At 38.8% G+C, this 25,482-nt stretch overlaps 2 protein-coding genes across 3 annotated transcripts; one reads left to right on the forward strand and one right to left on the reverse strand.

Moving 5' to 3' along the window:
• The first annotated feature begins 6,197 nt into the window (after nucleotides 1-6,197).
• nmur3 (neuromedin U receptor 3) lies at nucleotides 6,198-12,248 on the forward strand. The gene is made up of 3 exons (XM_008320756.3): nucleotides 6,198-6,764; nucleotides 8,282-9,176; nucleotides 11,334-12,248. The coding sequence occupies exons 2-3, from the start codon at nucleotides 8,315-8,317 to the stop codon at nucleotides 11,765-11,767; spliced, it is 1,296 nt and encodes a 431-aa protein (XP_008318978.2). The 5' UTR covers nucleotides 6,198-6,764; nucleotides 8,282-8,314; the 3' UTR covers nucleotides 11,768-12,248.
• Nucleotides 12,249-14,207: 1,959 nt separating this feature from the next.
• lactbl1b (lactamase, beta-like 1b) lies at nucleotides 14,208-22,685 on the reverse strand. 2 transcript variants are annotated; one of them, XM_017036536.1, is made up of 7 exons: nucleotides 22,626-22,685; nucleotides 20,723-20,894; nucleotides 19,224-19,330; nucleotides 16,592-16,749; nucleotides 15,923-16,170; nucleotides 15,615-15,720; nucleotides 14,208-15,186 (listed from the first exon to the last, which is right to left on the reverse strand). In XM_017036536.1, exons 1-7 carry the CDS (start codon nucleotides 22,683-22,685, stop codon nucleotides 14,208-14,210), a joined length of 1,830 nt encoding a protein of 609 aa, XP_016892025.1. The 2 variants fall into 2 exon arrangements, with proteins under 2 accessions (XP_016892025.1, XP_008318970.1); XM_008320748.1 differs by having other exon boundaries at nucleotides 22,620-22,685.
• Nucleotides 22,686-25,482: the final 2,797 nt, after the last annotated feature.

A 25,482-nucleotide genomic window follows, 5' to 3' on the forward strand; every position in this document is an offset into this window, starting at 1 on the left:
TCACGTTTGTTTTTTTTCATCCTTACATCCACTAGAGGGCACTCTAGGGTTGTGTACCAGTATCTGTTATTTTTGTAAGTCGCACTTTTAGAATGAGGGAGAATTTGTAGCAGATTTGACCTCAGCTGGCCCTTTGTAAATACAGTATAAACAGTAGGACAGTAAATGGATCTGATTATAAGCCAATGTGTCCTTGTAAGACACGGAAGGAGGAACAGGAACAGAGAGAGACGGAGATATCTGCTTTGCTTCAAAGAAGAGCACAGCAGCAGAATTTAAATGGATCTGTCTTCCAAATGTCGGTAGGAGATTGTCGAGGGACATTTTTTATTTTCAAATGCTACGTGAACAACATAAAATACAAAATCTCGGCATGTCATGTTGGATATCAACACACTGTTTTACCTCCAAGTCAAACTACAGTATGTAGTTTTTTGTAGAGTTTTATGTAGAGTTTTGCTTAATAATAAAGAATCTTACGAGACTTTAGCAATCGTCAAAGACAAGGGTATTTAGTTTCTTCTTAGTTGTTGTCACATTTTACAAACAAGATGATCAAACCATTTTGACTCCATGAAATGTTATGAAATGTCAATTGTTAGTTTTGACCACTAAAGCAGCTGGCCAAACTCACTTTATACTCCACTTCCACAAACCTGTTTATTTGACGGTGATTTATGCTGATTTGAAAATGGAATTTTAAAATGAATGTCTGAGGTGAGAGGGAAAATCAATTGTTTGCACAGAGTCACGTTGAGTATAACCTGAAGTTACCTTTCATTTAAAGTAGTGAAAATGAGTGACGTCATTTTCCATTGTCAACCAGTGAAAGAGCTCTAAAAATACACAAATCTACGTCATTCCCATAGAGAAACACGATTTCCCGCATTGCCTTGGTGTCCAGCCACGCAAAATAAAATGACAGTAGACAGAAGGGGAGTGGTCTTCTGAAAGAGGAAACCAGATAAGTCTTTTTTGTTGAGGTCAGCATGAGCTCACACTTTCAGTCATGAGCGACAAAACTGATAAAGATGCCTGTTAAATATTTTATTGTCTCCCAGTACGTTGTATAAACGTTGTATGTTTATATTTCAGACACTCCACGCAGCGCGTCTGTAAATCATCACCTTGAAGCAAAGAGCAGCGCTGTATGACTTTATGTCTGGTTTGTTCACATCAATCTCTTAAGGACTTGTGACAACAAGCATGTAGTAAAAAGTCGAACACATTGGTTTAATAACGATAAAGAGGGAGTGCTGTGGATCCACCGGTCAAGAATTTAGTCTGGTCTAATTTGTTCTTTACTTCACTTTTATTAAAGATAAATTCAAGGAGAACATACTTTGTAGAATATAATATAATAGAATAGAATAGCTGTCAGCGTAATTGCAAGTACGATTAAATTGGGATTATGCTATCTTGACTTTCTCGACTCCATAAAACTTATGCACAGCTGTTTATTAAGCAAAGCATGATTAGGTATTTTGTTCATATTAATGCTAAAAACCAGGCGTCACCAACTATTTTTGTTTTTCTGGACAGACACCTTGGGGGTGTGGACACTTCTTGTCTAACATAATTATTTGATGTTTGTTTTGGAATCCAATCACAGGCCTGGATTGCATGGTTTGGTGGGCCAGATTTGGCCAGCGGGCCACCAGTTGATGATAACTTTTATCCAATGCTAAACTTTTGCCAAAACAAAAAACGTATTATTATTTAACAATCCAGCAGGAGAACATGAGGTAAGACATTTCTCCGAGGATTAACATTAATCAACCATTCACTTCTTTACCTTTTAATGATAATAAACAAGGTAAAAAAAGTTTAAAATAAACACTGGTGGATTAAAAATCCTTAAACCTCTCAAAGCAACAAAGATAAGGTGAAGTTAATTAAATATGAATTCCCTTGTTACCAGAGTTTTTTAAGCACCGTCTATTTAGTGCAGGTGTCGTTCCCAGTATCTACCTTACACACACTGAGCCTAGATTGGTTTAGTTTGTTTAAGAGAACAAGGATTTGAGTTTGTGGAACTCATGGATGGATTGTTTCTGCTTTTCTTCCAGACAAAGTTTTCTTCACTTTTTTTGTCCTCCCTCGTCTGCGATGTAGAAACACTTGAGAGCTCAACTTGAGAGCTCAACCTGAAGAGAGAGCTATCCCTCACTTTTCTGCTAAGACAAACACCCTCAACCCAAGCTAACGGCTTGGACTGACCCCTCCAACGACCTTGAGTCTGAACAGACACAAATCCCCTCGTTGTGTGTTTAGCAGTGTACGTTTTGTTTGCACTTTTCAAAACCAGTTAGGTTTCAGAGACACACGGAGAGAGAGAGAAAGAGAGAGAGAGAGAGGGAGAGAGAGAGGTGTTTGTCTGCCGGAGCGGGCGTTAATGCACATGTTCTGATGTTCTCTCTGCTCTGACTCATCGTTTATTTTTTCTGCCAAATAGAACCATCTGTGAGGTGTTAACTTTTGTTCTGAGACGGGTGTGAATGTGCTCCACCTGGCAGGTCATTACCCCACGACCTCGCTCTGTGTGTATGTGTGGGTGAACTGAAGGACTGTATCTGCAGAGATGCTTAAAAATCAGTGGAATTTAAACTTCTAGATTGTTAAGTAATTTCTATTGTCATATTGTCCTAATACATGTATTACATTGGGCAAAAAGCACCGGGGTACAAATATTCAGGGTTGTGATAAATTAACTGGACGGCAGTGTTATATGGGCTGTGTTATACGCAGTAGGTGGTACAGCTCCGTGGGTAATACAGTGAGTGTTTGAGTGAGTTGAACCCAAACCACAGTGAGGACACCAAGCAGTCAAATACTCACAGCCAGTTTCATTTTATTCTCATTAACAGGTAATTTCAATTATTCAATTATTATTAATGAATTGAACAGAAAGTCTCCACACTGACACTGTTGTCACATTAGACAATATAAATTAATGATAAAATATATTTACATACGTATATTACAGTTGTCCCTCATTTATCGCGGGACATAGCGTGGAAAAAGGTTTATTAAACAAATGAACACAATGTTGGTCAATTAATGTTCTCAACACATAGGTGACTCAGTGAGGTGCAAACTCCTCAACAGAATTGTACGGATTCAAAATTAAGTTAAATTGAATCGTAACACAACAAATCGTAAGCCAGTAAGTCTTGCTCCTGCCTCCAAACTGCTGACCTAGTACAGTAGTTAGATAAACTACCTATGTCTCCAGAAGGAAAACAAACAACAAAGTTCATCTTTGATCAAAGTCAATATTTTACAGAATGTTTCAAAGAGTTTGTAGATTAAAAAATAAGATTTGTGTGAGTTCCTGATCTGTTGAACTTATTATGTTTTCATTTCCTACCTTCATGTGTCACTGTTGCCTTCTAGAAGCCTGCTCTAGGAGAGATGTTGTACTTTCTGTTGATGTTGACACTTTATTGTAAGTTGTTGTGGATGCCAGTGGGGAAACAGTTGCACCGCCGGTGCCTGTTAGTAAAGCTAACTTTGTTACTGTTGTGCTAACTGAAACAGAGTTGTACTTTGTCATCACTAAACAGTAAGGAGCAGTGTTCAGAGGTGACGGACCTTGTTCATCTCTCTCATCTACTCTTGAGGAAATTATATCAGTCACTGAGCAACACTCGCATTTATTTCGACTCATGTTTTTGGGAATTTAATAAACAACCAGTTTTTCATACAGTGAATGTTGGTGTGGCTCCACAGGGAAATATGTCTGTTTATCTGCCTTCAACACATTCACCTGTAGCCTGACTCTGCTGTGGTACAGAAGAAGACAGGAAGTTGGATTAATGTAATTTGCTTCATTTCTTTCTAAGTTCCTTTAGCCTCTGTCTGTGCGTAATTATATAAGAAAAACAAAAAACTTCTGCTGCTAAACTTTACAAAAGCAGCAAAGAAACATTTAAATGTCGTTGCTTTTTAATGTCATTGCGGTTTTCTGCATAGGATGTAAAGAAGGGCATAAGAAATATATGTTGGCAGCTCCTGATTTATTCTTTTTCCCTTTTTTAAAATGTTACACTTGCTTATTGTTACGTATTGGTTGATACGACAAAGGAGGACAGACCCAGGAGCAGACAACTGAGTGAACGATGGTAAGTAACAAAGTTTATTCCTCACAGGTAAGTGTAGTCTCTGGGAGGATCTCAGAATCCAGTGAAGGGGAAGTGCTCTGACTCCATGAGGAGGTGAATCTCCAGATGGTGCAAGGTGCTCTATTCACAAGTGGTGGCAAAAGTTCACAAGCACGAGCACATTCACTTGTGCTCTATTCACAAGTGGTGGCAAAAGCCTGCATGATAAAAAAAAAAAAAAAAAAACTCCAAAAATTAGAAGAACGGAGCAAAAACAAACTCTGTGTCTCTAAATCCATCTGGAGCTGGAGCTTAAATACTGCCCTTCCTTAATTGTAGGCCACGCCCCCTAGTGTTCTAACTCATCAGCTCCAGATTCAGTGCAGCTGTTACAAGAAGAACAGCAGCAGAACAACAGCCCAGGACGGAGCAACAAATACCAGTCTTTCATTTCATTTTATTATTATTATTATTATTATTATTATTATTATTATTATTATTATTATTATTATTATTATTATTATTATTATTATTATTATTATTATTATTATTATTATTATTATTATTATTATTATTATTATTATTATTATTATTATTATTATTATTATTATTATTATTATTATTATTATTATTATTATTATTATTATTATTATTAATAATAATAAAAATAATAAAATAATAATATTATTGTTATTATTTTAAAAATTCCATTTAATGTAAAACAGATGGCCAATGCTACATTTTTTCATTTCATTTGCTCTCTTTCTCTCTCTCGCCCCCTCTGTCACTTGCTCTCTCTCTCTTTCTCTCTGTGTGTGTGCACGTGTGTAGACTATTCAGATTGAGTGTCGTGACCTACTTTCTGTTCCTGCCTTCACTCACCTGCTTCTCATTCAAGCCAAATAAAGGAAACTTTTTTCATTGAAATCTTTTTTTAATGGAAAGTACATTTTGTATTTTCAGATGTCTCAATTGCACTCCAGTTGCCACATGTGAAATGGTAACCAGATACCAAACTGTCCAATTTGACTGAAAATGTTTCATCGTTCATTTAAAAAAATAAAACAATATACAGTATATTAAATATAAATTCTTGAAACAACTGAGAAACAAAGCAGCCATCCTCCATTCACATCATCATCATCATCATCATCATCATCATCATCAATTTAAATCAACCAGATTTTGTGTTGGCTGAATTAAGAAGTCATATAAAGCATCAGTGGAGGCAACATTTAAATGATTTTAACTTTAATTTCTATGCCTTTGTCTGATTAGATGACTCAGGGTTGATGCTTGAGACCTTGCCCGTTCAACAAACTGAACATATTCTGCCCCCTGTTGACAGGATAAGAGGCAACGTCAGTGTTTTTTCTAGATATGTATCTGGGCAGGAAAACTGCTCTGGTGTTACAGTATGTACTGTTACATAACACATGTGAAGGCAGCTTATTTACGTGATACGTCATAATTTATTTATCTTCTATATTGAAGATGTCTGTTTTATGGACATTGCTTTTGTAACTGAAAAATACAGTTGAAGTGTTATGAACGTGGTCCAGTCTCTACAAGGGCTTAGCATTTATTAACTCAACTTTTAGCCTAGCCTATGAATTAGTCCAGCTTTATCCATGTGCAATATTTTCAGGTATTTTTGTCCTTGTTTTTAAAGCCTTTAATCTTTGATAATTAAATGATGTTAAAAACTGTGATGGACCCTGTATAAAGAGAGCAGCTTAATGACAAAAAATAAATAAACGTTAAACAATATACCTGACAGCAGCTTTAAAACACTGTTTCAATAGCATTCCATAAAATTATTATTAATATAATATTGCACACACATTTTCTCTAAAGGTATGCACTTCATTGCATGTTCATTAGCACTCTCATTCACAACAATTGTCAAATTAACGTGAACTATTAACCTAATCCTCATCCTAAATACTTGGATTGGTTTAGTTTGATTCTGACTTCCTGTCTGCTCTAAACCTTAAAAACTGTATTTTTAGAGTTTAGATTATATAGCTGTGCAGGTCAGCACAGAACCTGCAGCACTGCTCTTTCACATAGCAAGTTGTTTTCCCAGTTGGAGACTTTTTCAATTTGCCTGGCTTATACTCAACAGGTGTCAATTTTATGTTTCCAGCACCATTGAGCTTGACAATGAAAAAAGAACCAGAAACTTGGGAGTCAGCTGTTGCCAAATGACATCACGTTGTTCTCTCTATAGTAGTGATTTAATGGATCTGAACAAGTTTATCACCTGCTGGGAAAAACACTTTCAGGCTCTTCTTTGATCAGGAGCAAAATTATTTCATGTGGAAAGCCGGGACTACTGGGGAACCTTCATGGACGACAGATTGATGTAGAGGCTCCTCCAGTTCTGAACTGAAATAGATTACTTTCAATCCACCAAGAGTTAGATACAACACAACCCAACAGCTGGTGCACTGATTTTACACAGACCTGCACTGATTAGACTGTGATGAGCAAGTGGAGTTCAGTGTTGCCTAAGGACACGTTGGTACTCAGCTGTTTTGGAACCCACAACCGTTGTAGCGAGGCAAACTCCTATCCACTGATCCATAGCAACCATTCACTGCCTCTATTTCCTCTATTCTGACTCAGGTTTCACCCGTCTGCCCACAGATCTTACAGGTATTTAATAATCAGTTGTAAAATGTCATTGCATTACGATGCAGCAACAACAAACGCCACATGATGGACACAAATCATGTGGAGTTTTTTTGTTTTAATGAAAGCCCATTCACGCGCCCTCCCGTACCCTCTCTCTCCCCTCTCCTCTTTCTCTCTCTCTCTCTCTCTCTCTCCCCCTCTCTCTCCTCTCTCTGAGAGGGTAAAATCAGCGTGAGGAAGATGCGGCAGCATCATTCGGATCTTTTTCTCTCTCCCTCTGCTGTTGCCTGTCGTGATTTCTTTTCCCTGTTAACTTTTTCATTCATATTGAAAGAAATTTTCGATATTTTTTCAAACATGAACGTGCAGGGGGGGCTCTAAGGAGAGCGATAAGGCGTCAGGGTAAGCATTTACTCTAAATATAGATTTGTTTTGATCAAGTTGTGGTTTTGTAACATATATCATGCACTTTGAGCTGTAATACAAAATAATAATATTCATTATAATGATGAGGATGATGATAATAACCAAATTTAAAGCAATACTCCCGAACAACTGCGGAGGTCGTTGACATATTGTCTCAATTGTGCGTCTGTTATAATTAACCCAATTAACCAGAATAATCACTGTGTGTGTTAGGACAATTTAACTCCGGGTTAAAATGAAAAAAACAAACAAAAAAACAAAGTTGATGAGAATGACTGAGCCATATTAGCAGAAGCAGTAAAATCCTTATCTCTCATCCCACAGGACGAACTGACCATCACACACACTGGTTCTCTGATTATGATCAACACAGAAATGTCATCAGGGTTTTTCAGTGGGGAGGGAATTGTTTCAATGTGTATCAAAGATTACAGCTGCAGCAATCATTTCAGAAATAATTGAGTAAAATTCAAATGAAATTTCCAAAATAAAAAAAGAATACATTGAAATGATTGACATACAGTACCTGGAGACATGTTTTAATTGTGAATAAAATATTAATAATTATTTAATTAATAATTATTTCATAATTTGCTGATTTACTCTTTTGATATTATTCAATTATCTTTTTTTATTGAAAAAAGAAAACATTTGTTTCATGTTCAGCCAGCAGATGTTTTTCAAGTAAAATTGTGTCCCAATACATTATCTTTATTAAATAATGCTCATGACTAGTAAGATTAAAAAAGACATAGATTAAAATATATATGATTAAATTAGATTATTTTATTATTTACTCCAGTAATATGGCACATTATTATTATTATTATTATTATTATTATTATTATTATTATTATTATTATTATTATTATTATTATTATTATTATTATTATTATTATTATTATTATTATTATTATTATTATTATTATTATTATTATTATTATTATTATTATTATTATTATTGTTCTAAATGTATACATAGTACATGCAGGTTGTATTTCTCCCCTGCAGGGGGTGTTTGAGCAGTAATGGCCAGGTTTGGTGCAAGAAAATTAAATAAACTAAATGTTAATCATAATTTGTCTTTTTTGACCAACCTTGAATCAACAAAGAAAACACTGCAGGACCTGTTGACGACCTCTGCTATGTCTCCAGCTCCTTTCTCTGAAATGGAGCTCTCCCTGCACGGCTCGTATTTAAACGGATCCAAAATGGGGCTCAATACCAGCATGGCCACTAACAACTCTGGGAATTACACCAACGACCAGGTCAACCTGCTCGAAATCCTTGGCCCCAAACAATCCCCGTTCTCCCTCCAGGTGACCACTGTTTACGTTCTCATCTTCCTCATTGGATTGTCTGGAAACCTGCTCACTTGTGCAGTGATAGCCAAACACAAGAAAATGCGGAACCCCACCAACCTGTATCTGGTTAGCCTGGCAATGTCCGACCTCCTGGTGCTTTTATTTGGAATGCCCCTGGAGATTTACGACCTGTGGCAGAACTATCCTTTTCCCTTTGGCGAATGTGGCTGTTATTTCAAGACCTTCCTCTTTGAGACAGTCTGCTTCGCCTCAGTTCTAAATGTGACAGCTTTGAGCGTGGAGAGGTACATAGCCGTGGTGCATCCACTCAAAACACGATATCTGTCCACCAATCAACATGCCAAGCGGGTCATCACCATCCTGTGGTTGGTGTCAATGATCTGTGCTGTTCCCAACACCTCCCTGCACGGCATCTTCTACCTGCCAGAGAGGATGGAGGAGTCTGCCATATGCACTGTGCTGAAGCCCCTGTGGATCTATAACATGGTCATGCAGATCACCACTGTGTGCTTCTACTTCGTACCCATGATGGTGATTAGCGTCCTGTACCTGGTGATGGGCCTGCATTTGGGCAGAGAGTCGCGGCGGCCCAGTGAGAACCTGAGGAAAAAGTACAGCGTCAACCCCCGAAGGAGGATCAGCGTGGAGACCAGACGCAGGAGACAGGTCATCAAGATGCTTTGTGAGTCGGACTTTTATTTTTCTTTTTTTGTCGGCAGATAGCATGTACAGCATTGACATCTCAGGTGGCAGGCTGTAATTTCAATGACTGTATCTCTAATCTGGGCTCTTTATGCCACGACATGCTCACAAAGACCAACAAAATGGCACATGACCACCTAAGGTTGTCTATACCGCATATAGATCACGTTGCAAGCAAAAATCTTATTTTACCATTATCTTGTAGCTGCTGGGGCCGTGACCCAGTCTATTTTTCTTGTTAAACTCATATCAAAACACTGGTGTTTCCAGCACACATCAAATGTACTGTGACAAAATCACAAAGTCCAGTCAGCTTGAATCCATCTTTAAAAAGTCAAGTTCGGCCGAGAAGGTTAGCCATCAAACAAACTCAGTCTCCCAAGGCCGGTGCAATCGATTTCTGCTGGAGCTTTTGTCTGTGCAAACCTAGTTCACTTTGAGTGGAGAAGCAGTGAGTTTTTTCCATAAAAAACTAAACTAAACAACCTTATTGATGGAGGTCTTTGATGCACACAGCAGGTACAAAGGCGCTGCAAAGGAGGTTAGGTGGATTCCATGGGTCCCTGACTGATAGGGGCCCAAAAATATATTAGAGTATGTATCAATATATGCTGTGAGATTTCTTGGCAGTGTCCACCGACAGGCACATGTGCTGCATTGTCGAGCAGCATATGTCAGCGTGCACTTGAAAAATCATCAGGAATATTATTTTTACATCCTGTTATAAACAAGTGAAAATTGTTTTCCTTAAGTCTTACACAGTAACATTTAGCTCGAGTGGCCTGTTATTATTGGAATAATAACTCTGGACATTCATCATAATTTTCTTCCTCTTTGTGCAAATTTGACAAATTTCTTTAAATGGAGAAAAAAAATTGTCAAAAAAAGACCAGCTCCAAAAATGGTGCAGTCAAACAGCAGAGTTGTTTTTTTTATAAATGTCAACAAATGTGTACTTTACACGTGACTTACACATGACTTCTGTCCCTCCCGTGAATAACAATCATTTAGGCTAAAACTGTGGGTTTTGGCATTTGTAAAGTGTGGAACCTGTATGAGTCCAGTAAAGGCACAGTGACTGTCCATTTTCTTTATTCATGCTAGTGAGTCATCAACTGTTAAACAAGACAGAGGGTTCTGCTGAAAATGTTTAGTGACTAACCAACCACTAAAGACAATGAAGACAAACAAACGGGCGTTGGGAACAGTGTAATTTATGAGGACAAGCGTTTAGAATTGACTATACCTTAGCCTACATTTAATAAACCATTAATAAGGACAAGACTGTTGAATTTTCATTTTATGGATCTTTACAATACAGATACTCTTGTTTGCCAATTAATGAAGAGTAAATAATTAATTAAGCCAATCAGTTGGCGAAACTTAATTTTCTCCACAAGTTGGAATTCACATACTGTACATAAGTACGTATGTAATCACCTGTGCTAACACAGTAGGGTGTTTGACTAATTTTCACTCGGGGGCCGCATCAGCAATACCTTTGAAGGTCCGGTTCTAGCTATAAGACTATATAGATGTAACTACTCCATAACATATTAATACATGTTTCTGCATTTGATTATTATATATTCAAATTAAAAATATTGTACATTGCTCTGTATAATAAAAAAATAATTTATCAAACACATCACCATGGACTTTATTATAAGGTAATCAAACACTTTTTAAGGTCCCTTGGGTCCCACAAAATGACTTGGTGGGCCACATTTGGCCCACGAGCCTTGAGTTTGACACATGTGATCTAGGGCATTAAAAAAACATCAGCACAATCTGACTTATTGCATAGTGTCGAGTGAAGATGCATTTTCGTCCGCTCCACTCGCCAACTAATTCCAGTGCGAAATTTGTTTTAACACTGCACATCGGAACAAGACTTTCTTACTAAGGGTAGGGGTGATAACGATATAACCATGAAATGCCGTAGGTCAAGGACGTCGTACACCAAGGACCTCCAGTACCATTAAGTTGTACAAAATCAATGTATGGATTATTATTTTATTGTTTGCGTTTTGTGTAGAAACTTCCAATGACCTCATCTATGACAGACAAAAGGCAGTGAAAGAGAAATTTGTGGGCGCGTCTAACTGTCTTCCCTCTGTCTGACCTTCTCCTGCAGCCATCGTGGTGACTGTGTTTGGAGTCTGCTGGGCTCCCTTTCACATCGAACGTCTGCTGTGGAGCTCCATCAGCCAATGGACCGACCTGATGCACAACATCTATCAGTACGTCCACATTCTGTCTGGGATCCTCTTCTACCTCAGCTCGGCAGTCAATCCCATCATCTACAGCCTGCTCTCAACCAGGTTTAGGGAGTGTTTCAGAGAACTCGTGTGCTCCAACAAGGTGGACAACAGCTCGGTCAGGGACTCGCCACAGTTCCCTAAATTCTTACTGGATCGCTCAAGCTCCACCTCCAGATCCCTGCAGGCCAACAGCAAGGAGTCTAAGGCTCTTATCCCTCTGTTGTCGTCCAACGTCACACTGAGTATGGACACTGCCATCTTGACATGTGCCTGTGCGGATGGAGCCTGTATGACGTCTGTCTCCTAAATGAAATGAAAAATAAAAAATAAAAGACACACTGATCCTGAGCCACTTCACTGCAGGTTGATAATTACAAAGAAAATTACCTTCCCTGCTAAGAGTGAGTTCAGTGAGGAGATTACTCCAGTCAAGTGACTTACTAGAGGTAAATTATACTGCAGTTCAAGTCAACAAGTCATACATAAAAGAAAGGACCAAATACAGAGTCTGTGAATTGAATACTGTTTCTATGAGAGGACAATGAAAAAGAGAAAAACTAATTTTAACGTGTTTACATGCATTTGAATGTTGTATTTTTTATTTAGCTTTCCAAAACAACACCTTGATTATCATATTCTGTAATGTTTTACAGTTGTCACCGTAAGATAAATAATATTTTTTTACTTAAATGTAGAGCTCTGCATGAAAATAAAAGGTCCTATCTCTCACTTGAAACCACAATTCTTTGGGTGTTTTTTTTTTTCATTTTGATTTTTGCAAGGGCATTTTTTTGTCCCCTTCTTGCTGTAAAGTCTTGAGCTGCTAAACCCTGTGATTGTTGTTCTCATTTTTAACAGTAGAGAGATCTGGACTGCAGGCAGGCCAGTCAAACACACACATAGAGACACATACACACACAAACACTCTCTCTATGAGTGTCAAATTTGTTGTTATTTTTAGCATAATACAACATAGATTACCCAAAAAGTATCATATCACATATTTGCCTTCGCTTTGCCTACAAGTGGTTGTAAATGGCTGCAATTTTTTGATTCCTTAATGTGGACTAATCTGTTCACAGGTTTCTATCGTCTATCAGGACATTTCAGATGTGTTCAAGTCCAGAGAATGGAAAGCTGTTTCTGCACAAATGTATGGCTTTTTCTCTGAGGGCCTTAAAAGGGACCCCAGTTAGGGTAAAAATGTCATATTGATTTATCTGCCCATGTTGTTCCCTTGTACATTTCACATTCTGTGTTAGTTTTCTAAACTGCTGTTTAACTTACGTGTAGTTCACTTGTCTGACCAGACTGATGATGTGTTGTTTTGAACTTATCTGGTATGGAAAAATTGCTTTGTTGCTGAGCAGTGAATAAAAAAAAAACCAAACAAACAAACAAACAAAACCAATGTCAGTGTTTCAGTGGAACCTTTAAACAAAGTCGGTCAACTTCTTTTCTTCTTTTTACTGAAAAATAACCTGTTGCTATATGTAGCTATGATTTCCGAGGGGCTTTGTTCTCGTTCACTGTCACGGCAAAATTGAAAAGTGATTATGGCTTCAGTTTAATGCTTACAATAAAACCTTGACGTCTGTAATAGCTGTTGGTGTTTTGTTTCTTTCACTCTTTAGTGGCTGCTCACAGAGTTGAATGTTTCAGGATTTGACATCAACTCTGTCTCCACATATAACATGGCTAGAATGGTTTTCTTTCTCACCCTTCTGTCTTTTATTCAACATCAATATTTGTTACATGGCTGGCTCACAGGCCACAGCATTAGCATCAACATTTCACTGATATCAGAGAAGACATTTGTAGATGTAACACATTTATTTTTGGCAACAATGGAATTCACATTGCTTCAATTTCCCTGGTAGCACCTGATCCCTCAGGGCTGCTCATCGTTTTCTGTCTCTGTTCAATTGTCAGCTCTTCCTCTGACAGTCAGTTCATTAGAAATGGGAAACGTGAGCTTTTCCTTTTTGGAAGATTTCCAATTTTTTTTTTCAACTCAAATCTGTTGCTGTACTCTAGTCAAAGCAGAGTGTCTTTTACTGTGATCTTCAAGGTCAGGACGGATTGGAGTCTTTTTTCAGTCAATGGGAAGATGAGCGTCACATGGGCAGCGAAAAGCCACCATTAGAGGGTAGCTCTAATGGTTGTCCTTGTGCGGGCAAAATATTTCTCATTATATTTATATGTAAATGCATGGCTGCTGATATTAGACAAGCATCACTGTATCCATGACAACATGCCTATTAAAATAAAAGGCATATTATTTTTCCGGAAAAAACAAACAAACTTGTTTTTGTTGCTAGAGTGAGATGGAAAATAAATCTCATCTTGCTCTTTAACAATGGAATATAAATATGTATATGAGGTGCCACAACTGTGGTACATACGTTGTCAATATACATGTATGTATGTGTATACACCCTATAGTAACAAGTGTGTTCTTACACCTGTAGGACTTAGGTCTCCCTCACATTGTTCTTTAATTAGAAGACATAATGAAGGAGCAAGACAAGAGAGAACAGACATACATCATTCAGAGTAGAAAATCACAGCATTGTATGTGCGTGGTGACAGGCAGCTGGTTGATTATCACATCCTCCTCATGTGCTCTTATCCAGTCTACAACAACTGCACCTGAGAATCAGTTTTCATTCTTTTATATTTCCAGTCTCTCTCACGCCCAATAATAACAGGATACGTGATTTTTTTGAGCATGAAATTGTAACAGCTCAGCTTTGGAAAGCTGGCTTGCGTGATATTCTCATCACATTATATGTATTTAGACCCGGAGCGTCAAAACCGGGGGACAGTCCTTGTTTATTAAACATGTAAAAGTTGAACAACTGACCGTCTTGGGCTTCCAGGGATACTGAGGCTGTGCCAATTTGCAACACACACGGGTACTCTATCTCAAAGACCACTCTGAAGACCCGGTCCATGAGGTAGTTAAGCTTGATTGTCCTGTACTTCTCTGGAATCAGCTGTTGAATTTGAGGTCCGAACTGCTGCATGGTCAAGACTCCGTCTTTCCCAACTTTTATCTCGTAAAAGGTAATGTTACCATAGGTGAAGAAGCCAACGTAGGGGTGTGGTTCAGGCGGAGCAGCGAGGATTTTCTTGGCCTCCCTAAAGGCTCTTTCTATGGCAGGGATGACGTACTTGTAGGCCTTGGTGACAATATCCTGGTGTTGAGGTCTACTGCCAGCCATGAGCACAACAAAACCAAGCTTAAGTCTTGGAACCAGAGAGAAGGTGGCAGAGTAGCCATCCAAATCTCCATCTTTACGCAGCACCTCGTAACCCATCAGCTCATTCACCTCCCACGGTGTCCCAGTGTGGTTGGCGAAGTAGTCTTTGCTGCACCTGTAGAGTGGGGTCAGCATGATCTTCACTGCGTCTGGCTCCAGCAGCTTGCGATGATAAGCACCCATCAGCACCATGGCTAGTTTGGCCAGGTCTGCCGCTGTGGAGAACATCTGACCTGATGGCCGGTACCAGCCCAGGTCATAGAGAGGAGCTGGCTTCCCACTTGGGTAAACTCCAACAGCCATTTGACTCTGCACTCCAGGGTTGATGTCAAAGCCGGTGTCTTCCATTCCTAGTCGGTCCAGAATGTTGTCCATGATCCATCGCTGGTAATTTGTACCAACAATCATCTCGGCCATCACATGTGCAAGCAGGGAGAAGGCGAGGTTGCTGTAGTGACATCTAAAAGATAAAATAAATAAATAAGTAAAATTATAGGTAATGTATGTGCGAAACAATTTTTTTGCGCATTTTTATTTTAAAATGGCTGCAAATATGAGCTAGGGGAGCGCCCTCTACTGGAAAATAAAATAGAAGAAGACATCACGGCTCTAGTGACATTAATCAGGCGCTTTATTGTATTTTGTTTAATAAATACATATTTATTGTTAACACTGATTGATATTTGTGACTGATATTCAATAGGACCTGATTAAGTGAACCTTTTCCACCACCAGCCTCTGATGTGGGTTGAGTGAATGTTAAAGGCTAAGAGTGAATTAGAAAGCAGCTCCACAGCTGACATACAATTCCTACTACTAGTTTAGATCTATTCTATCGGATTATGTTCAGGTGTTTATTCATACAATGAACAGAACAACACATCTTACTTGGTGCCTGGATCTGCAACAAGTACATCATCCTGTAGTAGACTGACGGCCGACTGGGTTTTTCCTTTCCACAGCAGATTTGTAGCCCGGAGTCTCCTCGGGAGTCCTGGAAAAAAACAAAAACAAACACAAAATCTACAACAATTTAAAACATATTTGAAAAAAAAATGTTAAAAATATTTTTTCTAACCACGTACTATCTAGATTTTTATGCGTCCTGAGTAATACTAATGGCTTAACTATTTCTAAATTTAGTTTAGATTAATCAAACAGTGAATGTTGTAATTTTCTTTTTCTTTTCTAAGCACCTGAGAGCTGGCTGGCCATTCGGCGCAGAGTCACTGATGACGAGCGAACTTGAACTTCTCCACTGTCGACAAATATCAGACCATCAGTCACATATTTCAGCTCAGAGTTTCGCGTCTTCCTCATGGGGTTTTTGATGGTAAAGTTCTCCACGTATTTCTCCAGAGGATCATCCAGGGAGCTGACCTTTCCTTCCTCCCAAAGTTTGTACAGCATCAGCGTCGGGAAGATTTTGGACAAGCTGGCGATTCTGAGTGGCAGAGAGAGAGAGAGAGAGAGAGAGAGAGAGAGAGAGAGAGAAAGAGAGAGATAGATAGAGAGAGAGAGAGGGACAAGTGTGATTTGAATATTCTCATTCTCCTCCAAGGAGGTTTCAATCAAATGTACTGAGAGGGACGGTGTGTGTGTGGCAGTGTGTTAAAGACAGGAAGTTGAGCCCAGCCTGGCAGAGATGAAGATGCTGAGATTGAAGATCCCCACTGTGAAACCACTTTATGTACTTTTTTTTTCTTGTGAGACATGAATGCCTAGTAAATACAGTAGTAATCCAATGACTGCACTCTGATTGGTCAATGCCCTCTATCGTACTAATAATTTCCTTCCTGGGAAATATGCAAACTCTGGCAGGTCGTGTCACTCTTCTAAAATGAAGGTGTAGTACCAGTACTCACCTGTAGATGGTGTACTCATTGGGGGCTGCTGAACGAGGGTCACTGGAATTCTTTTTCCCAAAATTTCCAGTCCATAAAACAGTGTCATTTAGGATCACGATGGCTGACAGAGCAGGTAGACTGACCGTGTTGATGCTTCGTCGGAGCAAAAGATCCACCTGCAAGAAAACCGAGCAGGGCTTCAGGATCAGGTCCTGATGCCTAGAAAAGAGCTTCCATTTTTATTTAATTATGTGCGGTTAACTATCCAGGGTGTACCCCACCCTTGCCCATGGATTGCTGGGATTGACTCCAGCATCCCTGAAAAGGAATGGACTGTAGCTGATGGGTGGACAGATGGATAGACAAAGTATTGGAACCAGTTTAGAATTATTGTTCTCATCATAATTAGCCCATCAGGTCGAACATCATCTCCTTCTCTATCTCTTTTCTGTGCTCTTTCAGTTTCAAACCCATTTTCTCAACGGAAACCTGCTCTTCAAATAACAGAGACAGTCAGTGGCATTACCAAAACAAAACAAAAATATCTATTTTAATGAAAAACTTAAAATGCAATTTCATTCTGTTTCTGACGCATTTTTTTTCACCTGTGGACAAATATTGTCTGTCTATTTCTTTCCCTGACTCGAATTAATGGTTCAAGAAAGCATTTGTGTCCAGCAGGGCCATGTCAAATCTTGGTAGATTTATTGTTCCTGGCAGCTGAAAATGTTCTACCCGAAAAGGACAATAATCAACAGGAGATTAACTTCTCAATGTGGGCCGAGGACGTCCAGCTGTCAGCACAATTTGGTCAGAAGTTGTCTCCAGTCTGTCATGTCTGTTTAACGTCAGCTTCTCATTTTGGCCAAATGATGATGATATTAACGGTGATGGTCAGTATGCTCAAGAACTAACAGGACAATTCTTTTGCTTGGCCCCAAGTACCCTCAGAGACTTTGGGCTGAAAAGAACCTTTAAAACATCACAGGAAAAAGGGCATCTAGTTTATTAAAGGTCAACATGAAGACACGGAAACCACATGGGAGGACTCCTTATGACCACGATATGATCACGAAGTCTCTGCATGGCCCCATATTGTTTTTGGCACAGATACCAAGTATCACCGACAATATTTCTTTTGGTTGAGTTTTATTATACCGACAATATTTCTTTTGGTTGAGTTTCAATAAATACGAATGGCGGTGTTATACAAGTGGCACAGCCCTGTTGGAAATAGGGTGATCTGTGTGTGTGCGTGTGTGTGTATGGGAGCTCAACCCAAAACACAGTGAAGACACAGGAAGGTTTAGGGGGGTTGGTAGGGTGCAATGTGATTTGGTTGGCGGTTATAGAGACTGCTGTGTGTGACTCATTATTTTGAACTTTGAACACCTCATCTATCCATTAACATATTCAATGATATTTTATTAAATTGCTGGTATGAAAACTGAGCAAAACATACACTAAGTCTGGCTATTGTCTTTACCCTGATGTTAAAAATCCTTCCAAACCGCAGACTTAAAGACACTCTACTACCCATGAGGAATCACACAACACCGTGTTCTATTTTGTAATGTTGAGATGCAGGCAGGACCCAAATGCAGCACTGAAAAGACACTGGTCAGTTTCAAAAAGTTAATTTAAACCGTCAGCCTAAACTCAGCGGAACCACGACCCCACCAGGACAGAGTGAGGAAGAGAGATATACCCAGGGCACCAGGTGACACCAGTGAGACAAATGACACAGGTGATCACAGGACACAGGTGAGTGTGATATCACTGATTACAGCAGAAGGGCAGGGAGACAGACAGACCTCACACACTGGCAGGCAACACTCAATGTAATTCGTCTCTAAATATACTACAGTGTTAAAGTTTAAAAGAAAAACAACTTACCAAAACAACTGGCTAAATTAGTACAAACCTAAACTATTATAAAGCCTCCCATATGTCCAATAGAAGGCACTAGTAAGTCAGTGATGTAATGTTTCATTTCTAACCTCATTCTGCCACGCTAACTGTTATTAAAAAAAAAACTATTTTAAATTTTTGGGCTTGTTACTGGACGCAAAGAATGTTGAGCAGACGAAACGGCTTTGACTTCTTGGAGAATAATTCCTTTAGAGAACTTTAATACATATTAATTACAGGTGTATCAACCTCTCTGAAGAGTAAATCCCCCCAAAATAAAAGAAAAATTATGTTCCAGAGGCCACAGATGATGCAGCATCCTGCTCTAAAATGTATTACTTGACTGCAGGGATGACGAAGTTTCCAGGAGAAAGAAAACTTAATATTATTTTAGGGAAACGTACGATCGGGTCAGTTTAATTTTGGACCTCATCTGTCATTTCTGCCCACATAGCGTAGGGAACTAAACATCCACAGGCTCCCTCTAAGACTCAGTAGTGATGTCATCATGTCTGTTGAGCCATCCTCCTGAGAACACTGCTTCTTCTTGCCACAGTACATCACATCCTCTTTACTCACACAGATAACCAGACACTTTTTCATCTAGCTATCTTCTTAATCGCCTTCTGTCAATGGCAGAAGCACTTGGTGTGAAGAGTTACTATATTCAGAGTGCAAATTTTCCACAGAATTTGGAGCGTATGGTTGAACTGATAGCTGGATGGAGGACTCCTCTCACCTTCTCCAAAGCCTCTTTCAGGCTGGGGATAGGATGTTCCAGTGGCACGGGCTCCGGGAAACGAGGACACGTCATCTCAAATCCAGCATTTCGACCCATCCCTTCATCTAAACCACACAAAAAGGAAATGTAAGGTAGAAGGTAATACGGCGTGTGTCGGTTTTATAACCACCACTTCAACCACGGAATAATGTATTTTCAGCAACAAAAGCCAACGTGTTATAAGCAGATATAATTGGCTGACTTGGGGCTTCATTATTTCCTCTTTGCTTGCTGGAGGACTATGTTGATCTTCTAAGATTCGAGCAGATGGCATGTATGGGATAAAATCCAAATAGACTTGTTCTGCTCCCACTGTGAACTGTGGGTTAACTGTGAAATCTCAATACGTCTCAGGCTGTATTTGCATTTTCAATCTCAATGAGTAGCATATACTTGAAAAAGACCCCCCCCAATCATATAACAGATTTGTCACAGTATATCGGATAGTGTGAATACATGTATGCAGGAGGCCTTGTCCTCCCCAGTGTCCCAGTGTCTCCTGGCTTTGCAGGACATGTTTTATAGGACATTGAAAACCTAGAACATACTTAGAATAATGAACATTTACATTTTCAAATATCACAGGAACACGCTTATTATGTAGTGGCCCATAACCCTATTTTGTATCAATAAGCTCCAATATTACAGAGGATCAATAGATTTTCAAAATAAAAGGTATTTTTAAGATAATTCTGGTGGTATTGCATTTTGAAATGAGGTATAATTTTAGAGAAATTGCTGGATTATCTTTAAACAAAAATGAAAATAAACTGATTATCTTTAATAAAGTAAATTATTAATTAAGTCTTTGGACCAGTTGGACCAGTGATAAGGATCTGATGTAGTGGATATTGTCTTCTTTGTTCTGAGCCGAACTTGTTTTTTCCTTTAACAGTTGTCTCAGATTAATCTCAGATTAATTAATTCCTTGTTAAATTGTGCCAGTTGTTTTTTTTCCTAGCTAATTATCTGTAGTTTTCCTGCATCTTATCTTGTGTTTCTTTCTTTCACATGCCCTCTGCCTGCCTACTGTGCTTCCCTCCACAGTGATCACCTAACCATCTCCACCTTGTCTTGTTAACTCCTCCCCCTCGTCTGTACGTATCCCTGCTTTAGTTGCCAGTTCGTGCCCTGTTTAGTTACAACTGTCCTTTTCTTTAGTTTGTTTCCCTGAGTGCTGTTGACTTGTGATTTGGTACTTCTGCCTTGTTTTTGTGTTTTAACCACGGTTGTCCCTGAAGACTTATGTATAATTAGCTCAACTGCTGTCTGTCTTAAAGACTGTGATACTTCACCCTTGACTGCCTCTGTTGAACATGACAGTTTATATAAAACTATTAATTTGGACAGTATTTATAACACACTACAGTGTGCATTAAAACACATCTGTCAATTGTTTATAGCACGTTTATGATTTATCACTCATCATTGATCAGACGTGGGGTTTTGGTTCCTACCTTGCTCCAGCTTCGGCAGCAGAAACTGCCAGATGAAGCCTCCTGTCATGGCCATGGACAGAAGCAGGAAGAACACCAACCCCAGCAGAGTCCATTTCACCTTCATCCTCTTGGTCTTTGTGGGCCTGTTAAACTTTACTGCGGGGGCCGCAGAGGCTGCAGCAGGAGGTGGCTTCAAGGAAAGAGACAAAGACGCACAAAGAAGTAACTACAGAGTTTTTTTTTTTTACTTAAAAGTGAATTCTCTGTCAGGTTCCCCACTACAGTACTGAACTCAGCACTACATACCAGCCACTTCACAGGCCCAGGGATGGAGCACAAGTTACAAAGAAATCCTCTTATCAATCTGTCTACAGCCTAAATCCAAAACTTTATTCAAAACGAACTCGTCCTTCATCAGTGATTCATATTCCCTGAAAGATGACAATGTGCTACAGAGACAGTAGAGGCTCCCCTCTATTGCCCTCTACAGCCTATATAGTGCACTACAGGGAGGACATGCCATTTTGTGGTGGTAAAGTGAATGAAGTTGTTCGCTATATAGGACACTCAATGTATCCCACAATGCACTGCAAAATCTAGGATACACTAGCCATGCAATATATCCCATCATGCATCGCAGTCATAACAACATTGCGGAGAGAGGAGTACATAATTAACTGCCTGACAAATTGACGTCTGAAACTATTTTTCACTTAGACGTCAAGTCCACTATAAAGTGAACTGTATATAATTCCCTATATAAGGAGTAAGGAATGGGTGAATTATTCCACAGCCGTGGATTCCCCCACCTCTAATTTCTCAGTATGCATAATCCTGGGTCACTGTCACTCCCTTTGCTCACAATTCAATTTCCTCTGCTGCAGCCACTGGCTGTTCACATCATAATCCCACAGATTAACTGCACCAACGAGGCCAGAGAAATCTTAATCCCTAATCCCAGGGAATCAGTTCACTCTCCATCTCTAGCCTGACAGAGCCCAGAGCTGTCACACGTAGACCTGAGGCTGATAGGCAGTGACTTCTTGGGAGACGATGAAGTGAGAAGTACAAGGACGAGACGAACAATAGAAAATTAGAAGCAGACGGGGCTCTGATGATGGACAGGGATAAGACAACAAGATAATGATGTAACTTTTCACTCCATAATCACTCTCTCAAAACGGCACCGTCTGACTGAGGCTGAGTACGTTTAACATCAGATGATGGAGTATTAGAAAAAAAAATCTGTTTTCCCCCCTGAGTTCAACTACTGTTCAAAAGAATTGCTACATTTCTATTGCAGAAGGTCACAAAACTCTGTTCTACAGCGCCCCCTTTTGATTGTTTAATTTTATTTTTAATGCTTTCATTTCTACAACTGCTACTGATGTTAAAAAAAAGAAACAGAATTACAAATTATTAGTCAGACAATTGAAGAGATATTGAAAAGAAGAGATAATATTTGAAAATCCTTGCTGTGCTGCGCCCCGCACTTTGAAAATCTAGATGCCCTCAGTTACATTAATCAATAACACCCAAATACATACGAAACCAACCATCTGATTTGGAGTTTATTATATAATTTGAAATTTCAATTCAATTTAGTCTTTAAATGTTAGGGTGAAAAATGTTTTATTCTATATATTTATGGTCGCCTATGATGATCACTTGTGTAAGAAAGAGGTGTCTAGGGCAAAAGTCAGCTAGCTGCTACAGTTCTCCGTAATCAGGATGCACATACACGTGAACACACTTAGATAGAGGGAGGGAGGGAGAAAGGGGAGGGGAAGACAAAGCGTGTGAGCAAACTGCCAAAGCATAGATTTTGTTCTTATTCCTTTGTGTACTGGTCAACACAATTACATTGTGTTTCTAAGTGTGTTCAAGCCTGGAGTGTGTGAGTGTGCGTGATTACTGATACCTGGACTTGAACACCGTCCACCGTAGCTTCCCTCAGGACTTTACTTCCTACTTTACCCATGGCTGCAACAGCTGTGATAAATAAGAACAACATTAATCTTTTATTGTTGCCTCAGCACAAAATCCATCGTGGTAATAAATTTAAAATTGAAGGTTTATAGATAACGTGGATTCTTCTGCGCAGTAGTCAAATTGATGTATGTATTATCTATGAAGAAGAATCACATTCAGCTTGTCCTTTTTTTTATTTTATTTTTATCAGGGTTCGCCTCAGAGGTAGAAGTCCACACTGTTATTTGGCAGGTTTTTCACATTACAAATATATATATATATACTGTATATGTAATAAATTTATACATATATGTATTATATTTATAAACACACACACACACACACTTAATGTAAAGTTAAGAGTCCAGGCGCTGATTCTCTGAATTGATTTCACCGCTGCTGTGCTTTTTTCCATGCTCGGCACGATGCTGGCTTTGTTGGTTGGTCATTTAAATTCAGAGCGTGCATTCTTAGAAGTGTTTGGCTAATTTTTGTTCCTTTGGATTTCAAATACACATAATGACAATGGATGCACACGTTCTCCAGGGGTTTTCCTGAGTTTTCTAGTTGTCCAAAACACAGGATTGGTGAACTGTGAACTGAATGTGAGTGTGAATGGTTGTGATGTACTGGTGAGCTGTCAACAGTGCCCACTGCCTGTTGAAAACCTCCACATTTCTGTGTTTCTAATGTCTTCTTTTTAGGGATGTCTGATAATATTATAATTATGAAATATCTGTAAGAATAGCTATTGGTTTTTCCCTTTAATAATGAAATCCTGATAATGCAATGTCTGGGTTTCACCACATGATGTGCGCTCTAAAAATATTATAATGCCCCGGTGACAGACCAATCCGATACCTCAGTGCCTAGTCACTAAGTCGATGGGTTAAAACTTTTAACTTAATACCTTAGTGAGCAGGGGGCACTTCCTAAAGTTCTTTAACCACCAGGTCACCACTGCCCTGCTATATCAGTATTGGTTGATATCTGAATCGGAAATTAAATGTTGGCATATCGGATATAGACACAACGTTAATATCAGACATCCCTACTTTTTTATGTTTATATTTGACATCTTCAAAATAAATTGGCATACCACATGTGTACGTTTTAATCTAATCTTTTTACCAGACTAAACTTTTGAAAAATATCTATTTCCTTCCGTATTTTACAGTGAGACGAGATCAAGGATTTCACTTGTGATTCATAAAACAATTTTTTTTTTCTGTATACAAAGTTAATATTATGACATCTGCAAATGGAGAAGTGAAATCAGGTTTATGACATGAAGTGTCTTTTGTTTTGTTTACTTTTTAAAGTTTACTTCGAGTTGTAATGAAAAATAAATTGAATCACCCTTAGAATTCAGTTACCAATATGTGGCTTTGCTTTTTATTACATTTGTCATCATCCATCCTACCATCCATCCTACCATTCATCATTCATCTATTCATCCATCCATCCATTCATCTATCTATTCCCTTCCCATTTTTAACTCTACGGTCAAACTCTCACAGTGTATTCTCTATGAGAGACAGGTTTCGAGGCCACAGCTAGAACCAAGACCAAAAGATAAACGTTCACTCTTCCTTCCACACCTGTGGTCAGGTTAAAAACTCCAGTGAACTGACTCTACAAGACTCAGTACAACAGGAACAAAGGAGATCGAGGCCCTTAGTTCATGCTGTTGTAACCAACGTATGACTCGCTTTTTTGAGTACATTAATGACTATTAACAACATTAAAGTCTGGTAATGATACTTGAATACTGCAGTGATGCAGTTATGCGTCAGGGACTGACTCCAGACAGAGGTAGAAAAAACATGTTACATAAGTTGTAATGAATGAATGAAACATCCTTCATCTGCAGCTTGAATTATTCCTGTTTCCTGTTTCACTTACGTACCTCAGGGTTGGATCCAGTCACCGCTCTCCTGTGGTTTTTGACTGCACAAAGTCCGGAATATTCCACTTTTGTGACTGTCTCGGTTGTGATTAAATCTGGCTTGTAGCTAAGGCAGCATTGGATTGGATTGGCACTGGATTAACTATGACATCCAACAGTCACATCTGCCATGGAACAAAAATGGGGTCTCTCTCTCTCTCTCTCCCCCTCTCTCTCTCAAAGTGTTTGTATAACTGTAATATGAAATATTTGTTTTAATTCACATTTTATTGTACATATACTGTATTGAATGTTTATATAAATATGTGTGTGGATAGATAGGTAGAAGATGAGCTGTACAAAGATGAGCTCAGTACGATACCAAAGATAAATATACACAAGGTATAGTTAAAAAAAAGGTCCAGCTGTCAATTATTTCGTGTGTTATAAAATTGGATCATTAAATGTATTTAAAGACATGATAAGGTGCAATATTATTGAATCTACACAGAAAAATCAATATTCATCACATTGGCATCGAAGCATAGCAGAGAAAGACAACAATGATATGTAAGAAAAATAAAAGCACAAATAACAAAAAATACATTTACACTGTATGCTATGAAAATATAAGAAACAAAATAACAAATTCACTTACAAAACACGTTTATGTCTTTATCAAAGTGTCTGAAAGTGTTTTGTCACAAGAACCAGTTACTTTGTCCCTGCGTCCATTTCAGTTTGTGATCAACACAAGATCTGTGACCTAATCGCCTGCCATGTTCTCATTTCATGATGAATAGAAACATGGAGGAGAATCCAGTTTAAGGATCAGATGCATGTAAATACATACATGATCACAGATAAGTGCTGCGGTCTGTTGTCCATAACAACAGTAATGTGTGTGTGTGTGTGTGTG

The sequence above is a fragment of the Cynoglossus semilaevis genome, chromosome 11 (genome assembly GCF_000523025.1).
Source record: "Cynoglossus semilaevis isolate Cse_v1.0 chromosome 11, Cse_v1.0, whole genome shotgun sequence".
NCBI classification, from domain to species: Eukaryota; Metazoa; Chordata; class Actinopteri; order Pleuronectiformes; family Cynoglossidae; genus Cynoglossus; species Cynoglossus semilaevis.

What these genes read in the sequence shown, in the direction of transcription:
- nmur3 (XM_008320756.3), top strand. Translation starts at nt 8,315, where the DNA reads ATGTCTCCAGCTCCTTTCTCTGAAATGGAGCTCTCCCTGCACGGCTCG. An exon ending in ACAGGTCATCAAGATGCTTT is followed by an intron (nt 9,177 to 11,333) that starts GTGAGTCGGACT and finishes CTTCTCCTGCAG; the next exon opens with CCATCGTGGTGACTGTGTTT.
- lactbl1b (XM_008320748.1), bottom strand. Translation starts at nt 22,685, where the DNA reads ATGGGTAAAGTAGGAAGTAAAGTCCTGAGGGAAGCTACGGTGGACGGT. An exon ending in TGAAAGAGGCTTTGGAGAAG is followed by an intron (nt 16,750 to 19,223) that starts GTGAGAGGAGTC and finishes GTTTTCTTGCAG; the next exon opens with GTGGATCTTTTGCTCCGACG. An exon ending in AATGGCCAGCCAGCTCTCAG is followed by an intron (nt 15,721 to 15,922) that starts GTGCTTAGAAAA and finishes GTTTTTTTCCAG; the next exon opens with GACTCCCGAGGAGACTCCGG.